General features: G+C 37.9%; 1 protein-coding gene across 19 annotated transcripts in view; it reads right to left on the minus strand.

Annotated features, from left to right (window-relative positions):
- LOC134541305 (gastrula zinc finger protein XlCGF57.1-like) overlaps positions 1-18,854 on the minus strand; it is a 531,604-nt gene that overhangs the window by 18,217 nt on the left and 494,533 nt on the right. For 15 of the 19 annotated variants that reach the window (XM_063384636.1, XM_063384637.1, XM_063384639.1 and 12 more), the window contains 3 exons: positions 8,598-8,678; positions 4,820-4,900; positions 3,152-3,266 (listed from right to left, as the gene is read on the minus strand). In XM_063384636.1, the coding sequence (XP_063240706.1) occupies positions 3,152-3,266; positions 4,820-4,900; positions 8,598-8,678 (277 nt within the window). Of the gene's footprint in view, positions 1-3,151; positions 3,267-3,677; positions 3,730-4,819; positions 4,901-8,597; positions 8,679-11,527; positions 11,612-14,163; positions 14,385-18,854 lie in introns of those variants that run through there. The other 4 variants (XM_063384655.1, XM_063384656.1, XM_063384647.1 and 1 more) reach the window with 3 other exon arrangements.

Here is an 18,854-nt window from a genome sequence, read left to right on the forward strand (position 1 = left end):
GAGCAAGGTTTTCTCCTTGTGTGGATACAGTAGAATCTCGTTATAAAGTACATCAATAAAGCCTCAACTTTTATACCTACTTAGTAATGAAAGCACTTTATTCTGAAAGTTACCTTTAAAATGTAGTACTTTTGAATTTTTGAAAATAAAGTAGTAGGGTATCAAATGTTACATTAGCTTGGAAAAAAAAATTAATGAACTAAATACATTAGCCTAAATTCTAGGCCTACATACCAAATTTATATCTGTCGAACACAAAATGACAAATGGTTTAAACTATTTTGCGGATATGTACATTTATAGGGATAGAATTCCCTCGTCATCTTCTAGGCAAAGTCTCTTGCGACTAGCAGATAAAGATGACTGTTCATACAGTTTAATAATTTTTTCGCGATCTTTTATTATTGCTGACAGTGTAGTGGGCACCAAACCAAACGACCATGCCACATCTGCATTTTTCCTGCCTTTGTCAACTTCTTTTAAAATTTCCACTTTTTCCTTCAAAGTAAGCTGCTTGCGTTTCTTTTTATCTATTTGGCCATTCATCCTGATTAAAATATTCAATCAACAATATTGTTTGCCTCGTGCGACGTCAAACGTAAACAAACCTATCATCCATAGATAACCATAGCGCACGTCGCGAGCATGGCTGTGCCAGGCAACATTCCGACCTTCATGGCAAAACAATTAAAGCGTGTCGGCCATGTTGTGACACCAAACAGTTCAAAAATTAACCTGCAAAAATTTACATTATATTGGATTATCTATTTTGTATACAAGATAAAATATAATTTTTATTAAACGTTTATATCTGCGGTAATTGAAACTTTTAAAACGTGCTCTATAAATAACCAAAAGATGGTGCAGCTAAAAACAATTGTCTTGAAGAGGAGCGAGAGAGCAATCAATTGTTTAGATCGTCTCGTGCACTAAAGTGTGTGATCCATGGAGGACGAATGGCGCGTTATACTGTGTTTGTTTACGTTTTATACTTGTTAACGATTCTTGAAAGTGATAAAAATGAATCATAATGTACATTTATATTAAAGAACCCCTGCGCAAACACAGTAACTATTATGTAAAATTTTCCTGACAAATGGAAAAGAATGGTTATATTGAAAGGTAGGATACGTTTTTAATTTTAAAGTGAAATATTTTTACATTGTTTACATTGGTGTTTTGAGCGGGAATTTAAAATCATACGTTGAACTGAAAGCTAGAATGGGTTTCTTTTATTTACATGCGCAAACAAAGTTAGTTAACACGTAATTTTAAATATTTTTATACTTCGGCCTAACCAAAAATGTCTGAAAAGACATCATTAAACTCGAACTCGACTCGTGAGGCGTGAACGGCCGTGCCGAGTCCGAGCACTAATTAAAAACTCGACTCGAACTCGAAATTCGAGTACTCGCAGGTCTCTACATATAGGCTCACCGGTAACAAGCTGGTAGGTATGGGCTTACTATGGAAGGACATTTTTAGCATCCTAATGTAATCAGTACATGTTTTGTTAGTCGAGTTTGAGAGTTGGAGTGACTTAGTATTAAGAGCTGACATCGTCCGGGCCTGTGGCCCCTTTAAAGTCCGATATGCCACCGCCCAAACACCACCCACCCTCCATTCAAACCTCCCGTTTACCCGTGCGTACGTGTGCGTGCGTGTGTGTGTGTGTGTTCACCCGGCAAGAGGGCGCTGTAGAGCCTGTGTGCCGCACCCTTAAAACATAATTAAATACAATTGTGTTATTTGTTTTTATGTTCCCTAAGTGCAACGTGATGGCAGATCGGCCTGGAGGGTTTTATGTACTTTTAATTAAAAAAATAAGGTAACAAAATATAATAGCGTTTCCGGACATTCCCGAGGAAACCCGAAGCCAGACAAAAATTAAATGTTCTCCTTATTAATACTAATTTGTAGTATTCTTTTGCAGTATTCAGAAAATGTTACATAATTTTTAAATCATTCTTGTCATGTTACTTTAGTTTCCCGTGGCACGAATTCATAGACACCTTAACGGCAATTGTTTCGGCGGGAGGACGCCATGTTAGTCGGGCTGAGCCATGATCTCACCCCAGTCCGCCGCCATCAACGACCGAGAGTAGACGCACCAGCACTCCGGGGACCTCACCGCTTGTTTCACCGCCAAGTAATTCTGTTCAATTTAATTCCGTCTAAATTGTTTTCTTTTCGTCCTCGGAGCTCCTCTCGGTCGGCGGACTGCATAACTAATTGTATTACGACCAGCAACGGTCTTCTTCTATTTACTACGTAATTTGAGATGTGACCACGTGGTGGGTCTTAGCCCCTAAACCGATTCGTGCCGCGGGCGTTTTAAACAGTTTCTACCATGTACGTGTGTAAGCTGCAGTAACCGAATAAATCAGGTGTGTAAATTTGACGTATTATTTTGTTATTTAAATCTGTTCGACCACGTGGAGTGTGACGGCGTGTGGGACGCCTGAGAGCCCACTGCGTAGGTAATAGCGTGCCCAACGCTGAGAGCGGGCAGGGATTCGTGCTAGGTGTATTCAGGGGGAAATTAAAATACGCCTCACATGGGCGACGTCACGACCCTGGGAAAGAGTCTCACATCGGTCCGTGCACGTGGCACTGTGGCGCCCATAAAACCCCAGCACGCAGTAAAATTCAGTCATTAAATATCAGAGACTACGGCCCCCGTATCAGAGTGTAATTTTAAGCCAGTAGCTCTAAGTTTTTGTTTAGTTTTAGTTTTAATATATGATAGGTTAATTTAAGTCATTTTAGTTTAGTTTAAGGTAGTTTAAAAGCTGTAGGTTAACAAACATTCAGATGAATAAACTGATTATATGACTTCAAAGTTATAGTGAACTGGTTTTTATAAGTTTATTTTATTGTTATTAATATTCTTGTAGATCATTTTGTATAGAGATGTTTTATTTAGAGAGAGAGAGTATGAATACAAAAGGTTTTAATCAATTATAATCCAAATTGCAGTAAATAAAATTCACTTAGTATTTGGCAATACCCAACAGCTTTTATAAACATTCTATGTAGCTGCACTGTGTACTCAACACATTTACTCACCACTAAACCCACACAGACCTATGTATTAGCTATTGCTCAGTATAACCTGCGTAACACTGTAGGTATAGAGTATTGCAAGTACCTGCAGCTATAGGGTGCTCTTCTATAGTTATCTCCTCCTTCACTTGTTGCTTGCACAGAGTGTAGTCCTGGCTGGCAGAGGAACTGCCGGGTTCTGGCTGCCAGCTGTCTTCACACTGCAACACAACCACCAGCCATGTCACCCCAGCACCTGACGTCTTAGCACACCTGCCGATATTAGTAATATTAGTGGTACTACAAATGAGTTGTACTCTACAACACTACTAGCACATCTGCCAATATTAGTTACACACTACAAGAATACTAGTACACCTGAAAACAAGAGTCGTACACTAAACACTAAAAGTCAACCTGAACATTTGCCAATATAATTTGTACACTACAAGACTATTAGAAAATCTGCCAATATGATTGGTACACTACATAACTACTAGCAAAACTGCCAATATGATGATATAGTTAGTATTTTTTTTAAAAAGGAAAGAGGTTAAAAAATCTTCAAAAGACACCAACAAAGGAGAATTTGAAGAATTAGGTGGAGTTGGTAGTGTGGGATTTTTACTCACTGAAAACAATCCTCTCTCTTCTAACCCTCGCCATGAGCAGAGGGCGGCCAGACTGGAAACCACGATCGCATTACTTCAGTCTGAAACCGAATTGAAGGCATTTCGGTCGTCGAATGTAAAAGGAACACAGAGTCTTCTGTTTTGTTGGCGGCCTGTCCAGGGTTTATCCACGATGTTGAGTACCTGTTCAATGGCAGTTATCGTTGAACAGCCTTTCCTGAAGCCGTGCTGGTAGTCAGCAAGCCCACCTGCTTTCTCTACCGCGATCGTTATTCGGGTTTTGGGGAGATTTTCGAGCAGTTTACCAGCTACGTCCAGCATGCATAGAGGTCTGTATGATGATGACGTGATTGGTGGTCCCTTGCCCTTATCTAATAGCACAAGGCGTTGATGGTTCCATCTCTTGCTGAAACTTCTAGTGGAAAGACAGGCATTATAAATAGAGGAGGATGTCGGGAAACTCGTTCGCTACTAGCTTAATAACGTTTGTTGGTATTCCATCTGGCCCCGGTGCTTTTCCCGGTTTTAAGGACGTCACCGCCTCTTGAATTTCACGAACGGTAAACGGTGGAATCTTGGACGATTGTCGGCGCTCCCTGGGATTCCTAAGTGGATGACGTTGGAAGAGGTCAGATATCAGCTCCTCGATGGACTCAGGGTCCATATGCTGATATAGTGGTGACCCACTTATGTCATTATGTCTGAAATCTAATTAAGTTGCAATTGAAGGATAGGGAACCAGTTTATTTTGTCCATTCAGTGTGAACCTCCAAAAATAAAAAAAAGTTTAAACAAATTATAACAGCTTTAACAAACAATGAATAGTTTAAATTTCCCACAGCAACTATTCTAGCTCAGCTATTCATTAACCAAGGCATGCACCAGGTCAGTATTAATCAGATTACTGGTGCCGGTACGAGACAGCGGGAGCTACCTGCATCACGCCCCTCTCTTCAGGCCGGTGTGACAGCTGTCTGGCCAGCCTCATTTCTACATCACTTGCCACTGCATGACAATAATATAACAATTTAAATATAAGGTTTGTATAAAATACAAGGTTCATAATAATACTTCTTAAGGGTATAGCAGACTCGAGACCATGTGTGGTTCATAGTCACATCTGCACAAAGCAGTCTACTCACTGGTTCATCCAACTCCTCCTTGATTGGCGGGAAACCCAGCTCGCTCGGCTCCTGCTTCACACAGACGCCTCCATCTGCCGGCTGAAACAACAATGTGACAGTGTGACAGTGACCCGTGACAGTGTTTTAGAAGGTACAATCACCTAATTATAATTCATTACAGCTCATGCGACACAACTTTGAGAAGTTATAAAGTAAACTCTCAATCAGCAGGGTATGAATTTTCCGGATTTTGGGTTATCCATTCTTAAATTTAGTTTTATTATTAGTTGGTTGTATTCTGAAGCTAGATGTGATCGCTTGGGCACTCTTCTTTGCGTGTCTGGTCTAGGTATATTTTTAACCAACCCGTTACAGTGTCAGGAACCTGTTTGGTCTGAGGCTTCGTATCCCCCCACCCTCTCTGATGACACACTTGTCACACTCTAAACCTGAGGGGGATGCCCCGACTGCTGCTACACGTCTCCAGTCTGCGACTTGTTTGTTTCACCCGCCGTTATTTCCGCCCACCCATACGCCCGGCAGGTGCCCCAAGTTAAGTCTGGCTGCATTCCGCTGGAGGGACACTTAGAGAAGGGGGACGGGGGGAAACTAGCCATAAATTATGTGTGCAAGGTTTGCAATATCTTAATTTGAGCAGTGTTGAGTTAACTTTGTTCTTTTCAGCAGTTGTAAAGGAGAGTGAACTAGCAAAGTAGGTGAATGGAATCTTCATGCGTCTATCACAACAGGTTTTCACGACATCAACAATAACGTTGTCTCGTATTATTTATTTCCCATGCTTATCACTGCAACATTTCATGAAGAACACTGCAGTCACTGCACTACAAGATGCGCACGTATTGTTGCATCCAACTTTGATTTATGGAAGCTTTGCTTTGTTAGGTCTGTGAAAAGCATGCCTTGGAGAATTGGCGTTTGGAAGTGCTACTCATATACTACTCCAGCATGGCACAAGTTTCTCTGCATGCTAGTTTTATGAAAGGACAAGGAACTTGAAAGTGATTGGTGGAAAGGGAAAGAGGGGGGAAAGAGAAAGAAAAAGAAAGAGAATGAGAGAAAAGGAGAAAGAGAGGAAGAGAGAGAGAAAAGAGAAGTTGACTGCCATCTTTCCACCAGACGGAGGACAACCGCATGGCAACTCAGTGCTGTATTGTCTATGCCAAAAAGCTGAGACTCAGTACACAAAGACTTCACTTGTTCTCAGAATTCTACTGAAGACAATTATATGGTGTGGCCCAAATTTCAGTGCAGCTCTTACCATGAAAATGAATTTTCCAGGTATTTTTTTCTTTTCAGGATTTCATTTATCAACACATCAGTATATCCAAATTAATACAGATAATAATCGAGAGTTTACTATAGTTAAGTAATAAATGCTAACTAGGTAATGAAGCCCAGTCCATCTCTCGTCATCACGTGTGATTGTTTGTATTATGTTGAATGTTTGATATGGTGTGGTTTATATTTTTATTGTGGTTAACAATTACAAAACAGTTAGTCTTTTTTTGTCATGTCTGAAACAGACCATCTCGCCCTAGTGCCTGCATCTCAATGCCGTCTTTTGGCTGCTGTATAATCACAGTCGCAAGAAAAGAATAGAACATGCCAGAGTTCAAGAAGGAGGAGATTTTGCTGTTCGACGAAGGCAGTGGAGAGGACCCTTGTTTGGGGCTTAAAAAAAACCAGCCATCTTGGAGGTGTTCTGGCTTTTACACTAGCCTTCACTCCACGCAACTCTGCTTCAGGGGAGGATGTACGGACCTCACATTCCTGCCTGCAATTACTGATTTCTCCTACCTTGTATCATTGTCATTACAAAGTTTTGACATAACTTTTTCAATAATTCCATTTGAAATTCTTAGTGTAAATTGTAAATACATGTCTCCACAGGTATCAGGCAGGAAATACTTCATCTATGGATGAACTGAGAATGATATGTTTACCTTGAAGAGATGGAAAAATGGTCATGAATGAAAAATGATTACCGTATCGACCAAAGCAGTTTTGTTTACTGCAGTGAAGCACCATTAACATTTCGGCCATAAACACCTAAATAAATGCTAACTTATAAACAAAATATATTCTTCAACAAATTTAACTATTTTAGGATTTTTCAGCTACCATAGATAACATTCGGTAAATCATTTCAATGCTTCACACATAAAACATGCACTTTCACATAACATGCAGGATATCTGTTGTCCATAAAGCAACAGCAGGTTTGCCAACCTTGGAGATTGACGGAACTCGTGCTGTGGAGCGTTGTCAAGTTTTGAAAAAGACACGCACCGTGCTTTTTAAACACACATTTTGAGAAAAAATGTGCACAAATTATTTAGGTAAATAATGTAATATACAGACACATTTTTGACAATGCTATAGCTAACTGTCGTCGTTATAAGGAATTTCCATCGAAGAAACCGTTACTATGTAGAAAAAAAACTTATCTAAATAATTCCTGAATCATAAAATAACCCTAAATTTTCCAGGTTTTCCCTAAATTGTTTTACATTCTCTGGCTTTTTCCCAGTCTGTGGCCACCTTGAGCCACTAGTTCTATCCACATATCTTCTTGTGCCGGAACCAGCTCATTTTGCATAACAACTTGAGCATTTTTCACTTCTTCCTGGCATTTCTTCATCACTTCGCAGTTTATTTCATGTGTTGGATCTCTGTCTTCATAACATTCTTCACCTCTTCTTAGCTGTTCCTTAATTCATTCTTCATTTCATCTTGGCCATTCTCCATTTTACATTTTATTATTCAACTCCTTCAACAAATCTCAATTTTATTTTTATATTGGCTCAGAAAGCAGTTACATTTTTAAGTTTGTCAGCAGCCACCTTACCTGTCCACATGCAGCATCAGTCCATTAGTCACTACACTAAATTTTAACCTAAGAAATTTTTACTGAAAGCAAACAATGGTTTCTAACATTCACTTTATTACACACAAAACTAACTACAGCTCTAAACACTATTTTACTCTTAAAAAGCTAAAAATATTTTTTAATTTTTTAAATTTATTTTAATGCAATAAAAGAAAAAATAAATCCAAAATATATTAATTAGGCATATTACACTTCAGACTACGAATGTAACAAGTATGAAAAACAGGTACATGAAGGATAGCCCTATTAAGTTCTGACTAATATGTACACTATATTAAATTACAACAATTTAAATGTCTGTTCACAAACAAACTAAGCCCCTCGCAGCTTGGCTCGACAGTGGCTCTCTCCACTGCTCGTATCTCACAGCGCATCTCTGTCTCAACACAGCGCCTCATACAACACCCAGGTGCACTGATCGTCGCTAGCCGTCCACCATCCCTCGCCCAGGGGTTACTTACCCTCTTCACTTCACTGCCTCGCAGGCTGGCCCCATTGTTCACACACCTCTCAGCCCCTCCCTGCTAGGGTCTCGTAGCCCCTCAAAGTGTCGTGTCATCAGAACACCCGACTTAACACTCGAATGTCCAAGAACCATGGCATTCCAGTTACGCCACTGCAAGCAGAAGGGTCTCTGAAATTGTGCCGACATTACGCGGGGGGAAGAAATAGAAAGAGGTGCAGCACTAATCAGACTACTGGTGTCGGTAGAAGACAAGCAGGAGCTACCTGCATCAATCTCTTCTAAGCAGGCTGAGGTGACAACTGACTGGCCAGCCTCATCATATAAGGTTTGTATAAAATACAATGTTCATAATAATACTTGTTAAGGGTATGGAAGGTATAGTGTGGTATAGTCACATCTGCACAAAGCAGTCTACTCACTGGTTCATCCAACTCCTCCTTGATTGGCGGGAAACCCAGCTCGCTCGGCTCCTGCTTCACACAGACGTCTCCATCTGCCGGCTGAAACAACAAGACATCACTCGGCACCTGAATGGTCCAGCGCAGTGTTCCGCCCAGTCCTCTGAGATCATCGCCTGGGGAAAACACAAACCACACCCCACACCCTGAAGACTTCACTCTAGCAGCACGGATGCATAGCTCAGAAATATATTATTTAAAAAAAACCATCCTGAAGACTGAAATTGGGAGGTAGACTGCTTGATAGATTCTTATAATACCACCTGCCAGATATTTATAATCCTCAATGCTTACAGACTTGTACAACCAACTGGGTGGTAAGGAATGTAACTGAAATAGATTTGCAAAAAATCTTTTTATTATTTGTGAAGGAATACGATTTTAAGGCCATGTATCCATTAATAAATCTGTTATCATAACCACATGTCTAAGTGTAACCACATGGTGTATACCTACAAAGAGAAAGGTGTGTGGAATGCCGAACAGCCTCATGTATTTAATTCAACATATAAGCGTGCCTTAACGCAGAGAGCAGACCAGGTCTGTGTGGATGCACTGCGAAGGGGTAGTTCAAGTCTTGTTCCCACACTGCGACGTCACGCCCTGGAGCAAGTGTCTCAGCTGGTCCATCAGCCAACCACACGGTGGGCCATTACCTCTCTCATCGCCAACTAACTGCATCATCAAATACCATACCGTTTATTCGCCATGTTTTTCAATTTGAATTTGTATTTTGTTTTTATGCCTAATCATTATAATTATCACATGGTTTTCTTGAACCCTGCAAGTTTAAATGCATCACTAATGTCCAAACGCTACACTGCAAAAGTCCACCTGCAACTTTAGCACCTTTCACACACCCTCAAGCAGGTGAAGTGTAGCTATCAGGGGAAGAAGTCATAGTTATACCACGAACAGCACGACTTGTAACATAGCAAGACATTTCCAGGCACACCAAAGATACAGTAGTTAGATACAGTAGTTTGCTGCCCAATATGTCTAATCAGCACCCCACTTCACCATTATGTGAAGAACTGGTCATACATTAAATTCCTAGATTAAAAACAAGGTTAAGGCAATAGAAAATCAAATTAAAATACATTTTCATTATAAATTAGATTGATGCAAAGTATTTACTGCATGTAACAGCAGAATTTGTCATTTAGAGCCTAAATAAAGAATAAAACAATTATTAGTGGATATGCAGTGTAGTTTGTAATACTTATGCTGTACAGCAGCGGTTCACACAAAGTGTTCTGTGGCAGAGTCACAGGGGTTCCGTGAGTCATAATGAATGTCATATAAAGTAAACACAATCATTGTCATGTAGCGTCGGGATAGCCGCAACGTTTGAAAACCGCGCGTCAGCGCGGACGTTCGCACTTCGTCCCTTCCTTCCTTCCCCCTCCTAGTGTGTGCTTGCTTGCTCCTCGCCTCCCCTCCTTCAGCTGTGCCGCACCTACTCTATAAAAACGGCTGTCAATGTATAATTCGGTCTTGTCTTGTCTTGGTAATTTTGTTAGCTAGTCTCTTTCGGCAGCTCGAGTAGCTACATTGTCTTTGTAATCCAGCATGTAGTCAGTTAGGCTTCATTTGTACGACGTGCGAGAGCGACCTCGGGGGGAACATGTAAGTGTTGTTCTGTTTTGCGAGTGAGGCGGTGCCCTTGCCCTAATGTAAGCTATTGTAAATTCTTGTCTGTTTTGTTTTAATTCCCTTTCGGTCGCCACCTAGAAAATTATGTTTGGATTTACTTGAATAATTTAACTTCACTTTCACTTTTCTCTGTAATTTTTCTCCCCTGAGACGTCGACGTACGTAAAAATCTACGTTATTTATTTATTTCAGAATGTAACTTAAGCTTGTAACGCATGTAACGCGCATTATGTAGTAGGTTTTACCTACATAATGACTTTGCTGTAATTTTACTGTTTTCATCGCGTCTACCTTGTGACGCCCTCTTTTGATGGTCCGTAATGGGACCGCGCACTGTTTCGCTGGCGTAACTCGTAACTTGTTCTCTATATTTTGTAGCCTTGATAATGGCTCGTTCACTTGAAATTTTGCTGTGTTTATTATCAATTTAATTGATTCTGGATATTCTTGTTAACCTAATTGGTTCTGCAGTTTCACGTGTTTATTAGTCAATTTTTTTTTGTGGCCTAATAAAACGCCATGTTAAATAATTATGTTCTTATGTCAGCAAATACCATTCCTCAATCCTTGCCATGCTATGGCCTCCCTCCTCGTATCCTAGCGTTAGGCTTTCAGTCAAATCAAATAACTTCCTTTGAAGGAGTTGGGGTTCCGCCAAAAAAAAATCAATCATAGGGTTCCCTGGCCGAAAATAAAATTGAGAACCAATGCTGTACAGTATCGTATCTGTCCTAATATATCCCCATTTTTTGATATTGTTTGGGTTCCTACTCGCACTATCTCTTCACTTGGACGAGGTGAGTTAGCGCACGAGGGTGAAGGAAGATTTACTAACCATTACTGCCTCGACTCAAACAGGGGCAGACAGTGTTTCAACTAGCAGCAAATCATAAAGCTAGAAGGTGTGCCTTGCCTGTGCTTGTGTCAGATACACACCATGCTTTACCACTTCCACAAAGGCTTTAGAATTTATTTTTAAATGGTTGGGTTCACATTTCCAGTACAGTACTGTATTTTAACTGGGAAAGGATTCGCTGTAAAATTTCATGGTTCCCAAATTAATTCTCGGTTCTTGGTTCTTGTTGAACTGCTGAGAACATAAACACGACCGAGGACTGAGGACCGGGAACGACACATCGCCAGGTGTATGGCACAGACACTCCAACACTTCAAGAGAGTGGACCGGGTTTGAAACCTTCTGTAGTTCACAGTCCTGTTCACCCAAGTCTACTCACCTGTTCATTCACCGACTCCTCTTTGATTAGAGGGAAAACTATCTCACTGGGCTCCTGCTTCACCATCAAGTCTTCATTCGCTGCCTGGAAGAAATAAAAGGCATCACAAATAGCAGAGGTCGTCTCAGAAGAATGACAGTTACATGTCACAAGGCAAGGAAAAGAACACATTACTTTCTGCTGTGCATTTGGCCAGAGAGATTTACATTCTGTATTTCATATGAAATACTTTATACATTTTGAGTGGTAAACTGATAGTTTAACAGCTAGTATGTGCTTGTCAGGAGTTTACATCCTTCACAACAAGTAGGTATGGTAACAATCTCAGCACATGGCACACTAAATAAGTAGCCAAAAAATATTTCAGCACCAACCATTTGCATTAGGTATTTTTGCTAATACGAATTACATAACTTGTAATAAAAACATACAAGCACTTATTTTAAATTTATGTTAGAATAAAATATTGAATATAACATTCGCAGCCATATTTTTGAATTAAATACACAAAAGAAAAATTCTAATCTATACTATTCCGTGCCATGTTATCTTACTACTGTTATCTTACTACTGTTATCTTACTACTGTTCTCTCTACTGTTCTCTCTACTGTTATTAAAAAAGACATTTCAGTTACAATAATACCTGTAGAAGTGTACTTATACCCTGGGTGCTGCAAGAAATTTATTTTGAACTGGGCTCAGGTTGGAGTGTAGTGGCCGTTTATTTTTAACTCAATCTTTCAAGTCCTAATCCATTATTTAGACGGTTATGTCATAATAATTATTCCAAGTATTTTTGTTTTTTGTTGACTTTTATTTACAAGAGGAAACCAAGAAACAAATAAAGTTTAAGCCTAAAGTTACAAAAGCAGTTATATAATGATTCCAAAAATTCTAAGCTAGGAAATATACACTCCTTGTGTGTACAAAAAGTACTTTCACAAGTAAAATACAATTCACTTTTAATACAGGAATTGCACACATTTCCACTATGTACTTTAACAATGAGATGTACGTCCCAACAATTAATCAGTTATTTTATTCATGCAGAAGGGTCACACGCAACCCAACGTGTAATGTGGCATAACCTATACCCTGATTAAAACAACACACTGTATGGAAATGTAAGTTAGTCTGTTAGGTATTCCATTGGGGTGATAATCCCTACTAATATTATAAAAGTGAAAGTGTGTTTGTCTGTTTGTTCTTCTATCCCTGAGCAATGGAGCAATGGACCTAAATGATTGTTAGCATATAGATAGTTTATGGGCTGGAGAGTGACATAGTCTATATATAATTATGAATTTCCATCCCTAAGAAAGTGAAAAAAAGAATAAATTCAGTTTTATAATAGAAAATTATACCAGGTATGTCATAGACACACAAACAGTGAGTTTGTGCAATTTCTCTACGTCAGCGACACAGTCATGCAGTAAGGTCTGGCAAATTCCTATCCTTATCCTTCGCGAAACCCATTTGCTTAGTGGAATTTGTTACTCTGTACCCCAGTAATATTTACATGATGATAGTTTACGTAAAACATTATTAAATTTATGCCAGTGAGGAATTTATTTCATCATTGATTGATATTAAACTGGTAAACCCTTTATAAACATGTCAGTTGGTGTGTTGCATGCAGCTAACTTGTCTTGTAAGTCACAAGACCCTGCCCTTCCCAGCTTTTATGAGGATTTGTTACAGGAATAAATATAGGGTTTTCTCAGTACTGCAGATCTTCTGCAAGGTCACAGTGGCTAATTTTTAACACTAATATTGTGTCAAATATTTTAGTAAGTAATTTTGGTAATTAATAATTTTATTTAGAAAAGCCATTTGACTATAATTTTACTAGTTTTACTTTGTTGGTCAGGTTATATTTATTTAAGTGTAACATTCCGTATTTTATTGCATTTGATGCGCTTTTTATAATAATAATTTTATGTTAAGTGTGTTATAGTCCTGTTAAAACAGCGAGTATTGCGTTGAGAGAAGGAATTTAAACGTGTCGAAGACTATGTCGAACCTCGAAATGATTAGACAATAATTTACCGCAACCAGAATAAGAGACATACGTTCGCCTGGACCATGTAAAGGATATCGGACTGGAGAATACCAGATTGTGTTTTAGGCTAGAAAGAGACAGAGATATGTAAGAGAACCAGGGGAATCACTGAAAAGTAGTGCAGGAGTAAGTGTTGTAGTAAGAAGGAAATAAGCATTTCAGGGAAGTCCCCAGCTAAATGAATTTATCTGTAAGCTTTGTAATGGGTGTTGTTTCGTCAGCAGTTGTTAATCACGAGCTGGGCCGAAAGGTTATGCCGTCTCAGCGGCTCGGCGGTTGTATTGTTTGAAAAGTGCATTTAAAACTCATATATTTAATGTTTTTGAAATTTAATCTTCAATATTAATAATAATAATCTGCACAACATACTACCACACTACTCACATATTCTAATATTATCAAGTGTTTGTCTTGGTATGTGAAGGAATAGTCGTTTTTTTGCCAGCAACGATTGCGACTTGCTACAATCTTCTACTGGACTTGAAAATAATAGTACATAAAAATGAGAAAAACTGCCCATATTGTTGACTTGTTTCATGAGTAGTTACCAGTATATACAGTAAAGAAGTTTACCTTCAGGGCAATGGTATTCAGCAGTCTTCGTTGACGGAGCTCTTTTTTTCTCCATCCTCTGGAAACGTCTTTTGAATTTTTTTTCAGAGTTGGCTGTATTTCTGTTAAATTGTGCCTCCGAGTACATATTACTTGCTGATCGTTCATTTCGGAGGCAGAATTTTGGAATGAGCACACACTATTGTTTCCTGAGGTCATCAGTATTATATCCTTCCCTGTTGCTGCATTAAATAAAAAAAAAAAATAAAAAAACAATTAATAAAAATTATTAGGTAATGTTATCAAAACTAATATTTGCAAAAAATATCATTAAGGCATTCATGACAATCATGTTTATAAAAGAACATACCTTCAACAATTTCAAAAAATGAGCCAAAAATTTTAGAGACATTATTATGATCTATTGTATTTTTATTTCCCTCATTATCACTAGTCTTCTCTTGTTTAATATCAGTTGTCATCTGAAATTTATGCAATTAATAGTTTCATTTGTTTCTGTATACTTTTTACTCATACAAGTACTGAACAACTGTTATAAAATAACCATAATCCTTGCTCAGTTTGCACAAAACACATAATATTACGATAATACCAGAATGTTTGGTAAGTAGGTAACTTTAGCTTTAAAGAAGTCATTATTTTCACCAAAAAATGAAAATAAGCATAGAGTACATATTAACAACAATATACCATTCACATTAGTTTGCTCCATAACATCAATGAGTAAACCCCGCCAACTGCCCATTGGGACTTTCCAGGCCGAGCACAGCACAACTAATTTTTTACCAACCTAACAAATATTGTAGGATGTAAAAATTAAATATGCAAAAATAAATGAGTGTAACAACACAATTATAGGCTAGTTATAGTTTTTGATAATGGTTATCACAATGCAATCATCACTGTGCTAAAACTGCACGACTGTGACTATTCTAACCCCAATTCCATAACTCTACTAATGTAATCAAGATGTTGTAGCATATTTATTAAAGGACAAGCCAAGGAATATAAGGGTTTTTCGTGTTTTTAATATTATGTTTTTAAGATATATTAAATTAGATATAATTATGTCCCCCCCTTTGATCTTTCATTATCAAAGAAATTATGTATTTATATGTTAAAACCTAAAGCGGTGTATTAAAATATAATACCATGCATTAGATTCTACAAAACGTCATGAGTATGAAAAATTACATTTGCAGGAAAAATGCAATATTATGAGTAGCAAAATATACTAGGCTGAAGTTGGATTTATTCCAGCTTTATTTTCTTTCCCCTCATTTCCCCCTCCTATTAGAGTGGGCGGAACCTGGCTAACTGCATACAGCACCCTGCATAGAAAATGCAACGCGAAGGAAGCAAAGCGAACAATACTACACATTCAAAATGCACAATGGTACCGTCCATAAAAAGTGCAAAACTAGGCTAGGAAAACAAAATAAAAAAATGTTCAGCACTACTTGATCTCAGATTTATTTGGCTTGCCCTCCTTTCTCCCACCACGCGACATGTTCAGAGCCTAAAAGTACAGTACTCAACATAAAATAGTGCAACATTAACACTGGAAAGTTCATTCCATAAAATAAGCAACAAACCCAGTACAGTACAGTACAAAAATATATGTCACTACACTGAAATATACAGTAACCACCATAAAATATGCAACACTTGAATTAATAAACTTCAGTACTCACCATAAAATATGCAACACTTTTGTGGGCCACCATAAAAAAAGGAACATCAAAACAACAGTACTGTGCAAAAGATTATTGGTGAAATTACAATGTAACATGCTCAACATGATATGTACCTTATCAAAAGTACAGACTTGATCAAAAATGTACCATAAAAATTAAATGTACAGCCACGACCATACAATTCTGCATTACACCACACAATATCGGCAGAGACCATGTGTATACATTTCACCATAAATTAGTGTAACATTAATACTGGACTGTGCTATCCATAAAATAAACAAAAAATACAGTACAGCACAGTTCAAAATATGTGTCACTACACTAAAAGTACCGTAAACACCATACAATATGCAACATCCAAAGAACAGCAGTGTTAAAATTGTGTAGAATAAAAATTACATCTCCCATATGAAAAAGTATCTAAAGTTCAGCACAGCCCAAAATTGCGTTGTTATATAAAAATTTACAGTAAAATAAACATGTTAGGGTCAAGCCATGGTATTAAATGTGTTACGGAAGGAAGACACACCCATGTATATCTCAATGTTACAGAAAACTGAAAACAAATAGAATTTTGACATTTATGCAGCAAAACACTTTACATCAACACTCTACCTTACCATGGTTTACTTAAATGTAGCACCTGAGAATTTCAAGTAATTAATTTTTTTTTGTTATGTTACGGAAGGAATAAGAAATGACATTTAAAGAACATGTGTTCAACCGGTGTTAAATATCTGCTCTTTTATAATTCCAAAGAGATTAAAATTTTTATTAAAGATGCATCCATGTATAAACTTATATTACACACAACACAGAAATTTTGTATTGATATTCAAACAAATTAAAGTAAAGATTTTCCATACATACCACGTTACGGAAGGATGTTACGGAAGGAACAATATGTCACATATGTTCACTTATCTTAAAAACAGAAAATTTTTGTTCCTTAAACACAAAGATGATGAAAATTTAAAAATACAAACACTTCTAAGCTTCCTTTATGTCAACTGGAATATCAAAATGATATCTTACACGTTCTGTTCCCATTATTCGGGGTTTTGGGACAATGCTTACAATATCACTTTTAGAAATTACAGAAACATCGTTTTCATTGCACTTAAATACAGTTTGTTTAGTGTCCAAACATTTCAGTCCCACAACCTTGTATTCATCATTCTCTAGCACTTTTTGTACTATGCATAAGTATCTATAATGTGAGCACTGGTTTTGTGAGGAAAATGTTGCTAACACGTAAGTGTCTTCAGAAATACTTTGTGTACATTCTGCCCTTGAATTCACTTCTTCACAAAGCTCAGTCTCAACTAATTGAGAATGGTCAAAAGAAAGAGACTGCTTGGTTGTAATTTGGAAAAGTTGACCTTCACTTTCTTTGCATGAAAAGCAGGAATTCTTCAAAAGCAGCAACGAATCTTCATCATGTAGCAGTGCACTGTGGAAATTCCTTATGCCAAGAATATTTACACAGCTTTCCCAACGTGCCTGTAGTTTTGTCACATTTTCTTCATGAATAATTGTCTTAGGTACGTAAATAATGTTAACAGATGGTGCTAAAAGTGCAGCTGCATTAGCAAACCTCTCTGCAGAATTCACATAGATTTTCTTCTGTAGTTCTGCTCTGAATACTACTCTTTTAACCTCGCCACCAATTCCATCATGAGGACCTTTTCCATGTGCTGTACAAAAATAGTTTCTTTCTGCAGTGCAACCATAATCCTCTTTATGAAACATCAAGTCCTTCAAAATAAACTTGTTTTTAAACTGACTAGCAGCTTCATCTGTGAAATAGTGAACATGAGACACCTTGAAAGTAAGTTTCTGACTAAACAAGTCTTTCAGTAATGTTCCATTGAATACATGAACTGCCTCTTTGTTGTGCTGCATGAAATCTGACACAATGCAGTAGTTCAAATGTGTTAATTCACCTTCAGCATCTTTGTAGTAAACAATACAAGTGAATAATGTGACATTTGGAGAGTTCCAGTGTGCTTGCATGATTTCCGATTGGTGCCGGATGGTATAGTTTTCTGCAAAGTCTTGTAGCACAATGATTTCGTTGGGAGAAAGATTTTCCTTAAGTTGTCTTAATTCATAGTGCTGGCGCTTAGCATTATACACATGTCTGGAAATGTCTTGCAGTTGTCCATAAAAATCTTCTTTGGCCTCAAAAAGTGTTCCAGTAACTTCACTTTTAACAGTGCACCCATTCTCAGTACCCCATTTGTAATAGACTACATCCAGCCCTGGGCACAGTTTTTCAAAGTAAGTATCTAATTTATTAATCCACACTGTAAACAAAGTCTGTCAATACAAGTTTGGTTTTCTAGAGAGCAAACTGTATTTTGTATCACTTCAGTCAAGGATTTTGGTAGATCATGAACAATTTTATTCAGTGAATACAGTAACAGCTCAGCATTTGCATGATATACGCAAACACACGTCTCTTGATCCTTTAGATTCATGGGTACAACTTCTTTAGGCTTCAGTTCCTTAAATTTCGATAGTTTTAAAGGAGGAATATCATAATCCTTACAGAATATACTATATGCTTCATGCAGATTTACTAACAACAACCTCTTTTGTCTTTGTTCACGTCCATTTTCTGTTTTGACAGACTTTACATCCTTACGTCCAGGACACTGCCAGCTGATATCATCCCTCAAAAAGAATGCCTTAACAGATTTAGCAGTATCTTCAGAAACAGCATCACTTCTCTTTTTTCTTGCTGATATCAGCTGCTTAAAATGTTTTCCCTCATTGGCTATATTCATCACCATACCTTTTTTCTTTGGAGATAAAGACATCACAAGTTTTCCAATCACCTGAACTGTTTTGCTTGGTGAATGAGGAAGAGCTCTCTTAACTCGTGATGTAGCTTTGCCTAATGCTGAAGGAGACATTTTTTTTATCACCTCTGCCTTTTGTTGTTCTGTCTGTCTTCTAAGCTTCTGCTTTTTTTTCTGAAGTCTT

This window comes from Bacillus rossius, chromosome 18, assembly GCF_032445375.1.
Source record: "Bacillus rossius redtenbacheri isolate Brsri chromosome 18, Brsri_v3, whole genome shotgun sequence".
Taxonomy (NCBI): Eukaryota; Metazoa; Arthropoda; class Insecta; order Phasmatodea; family Bacillidae; genus Bacillus; species Bacillus rossius.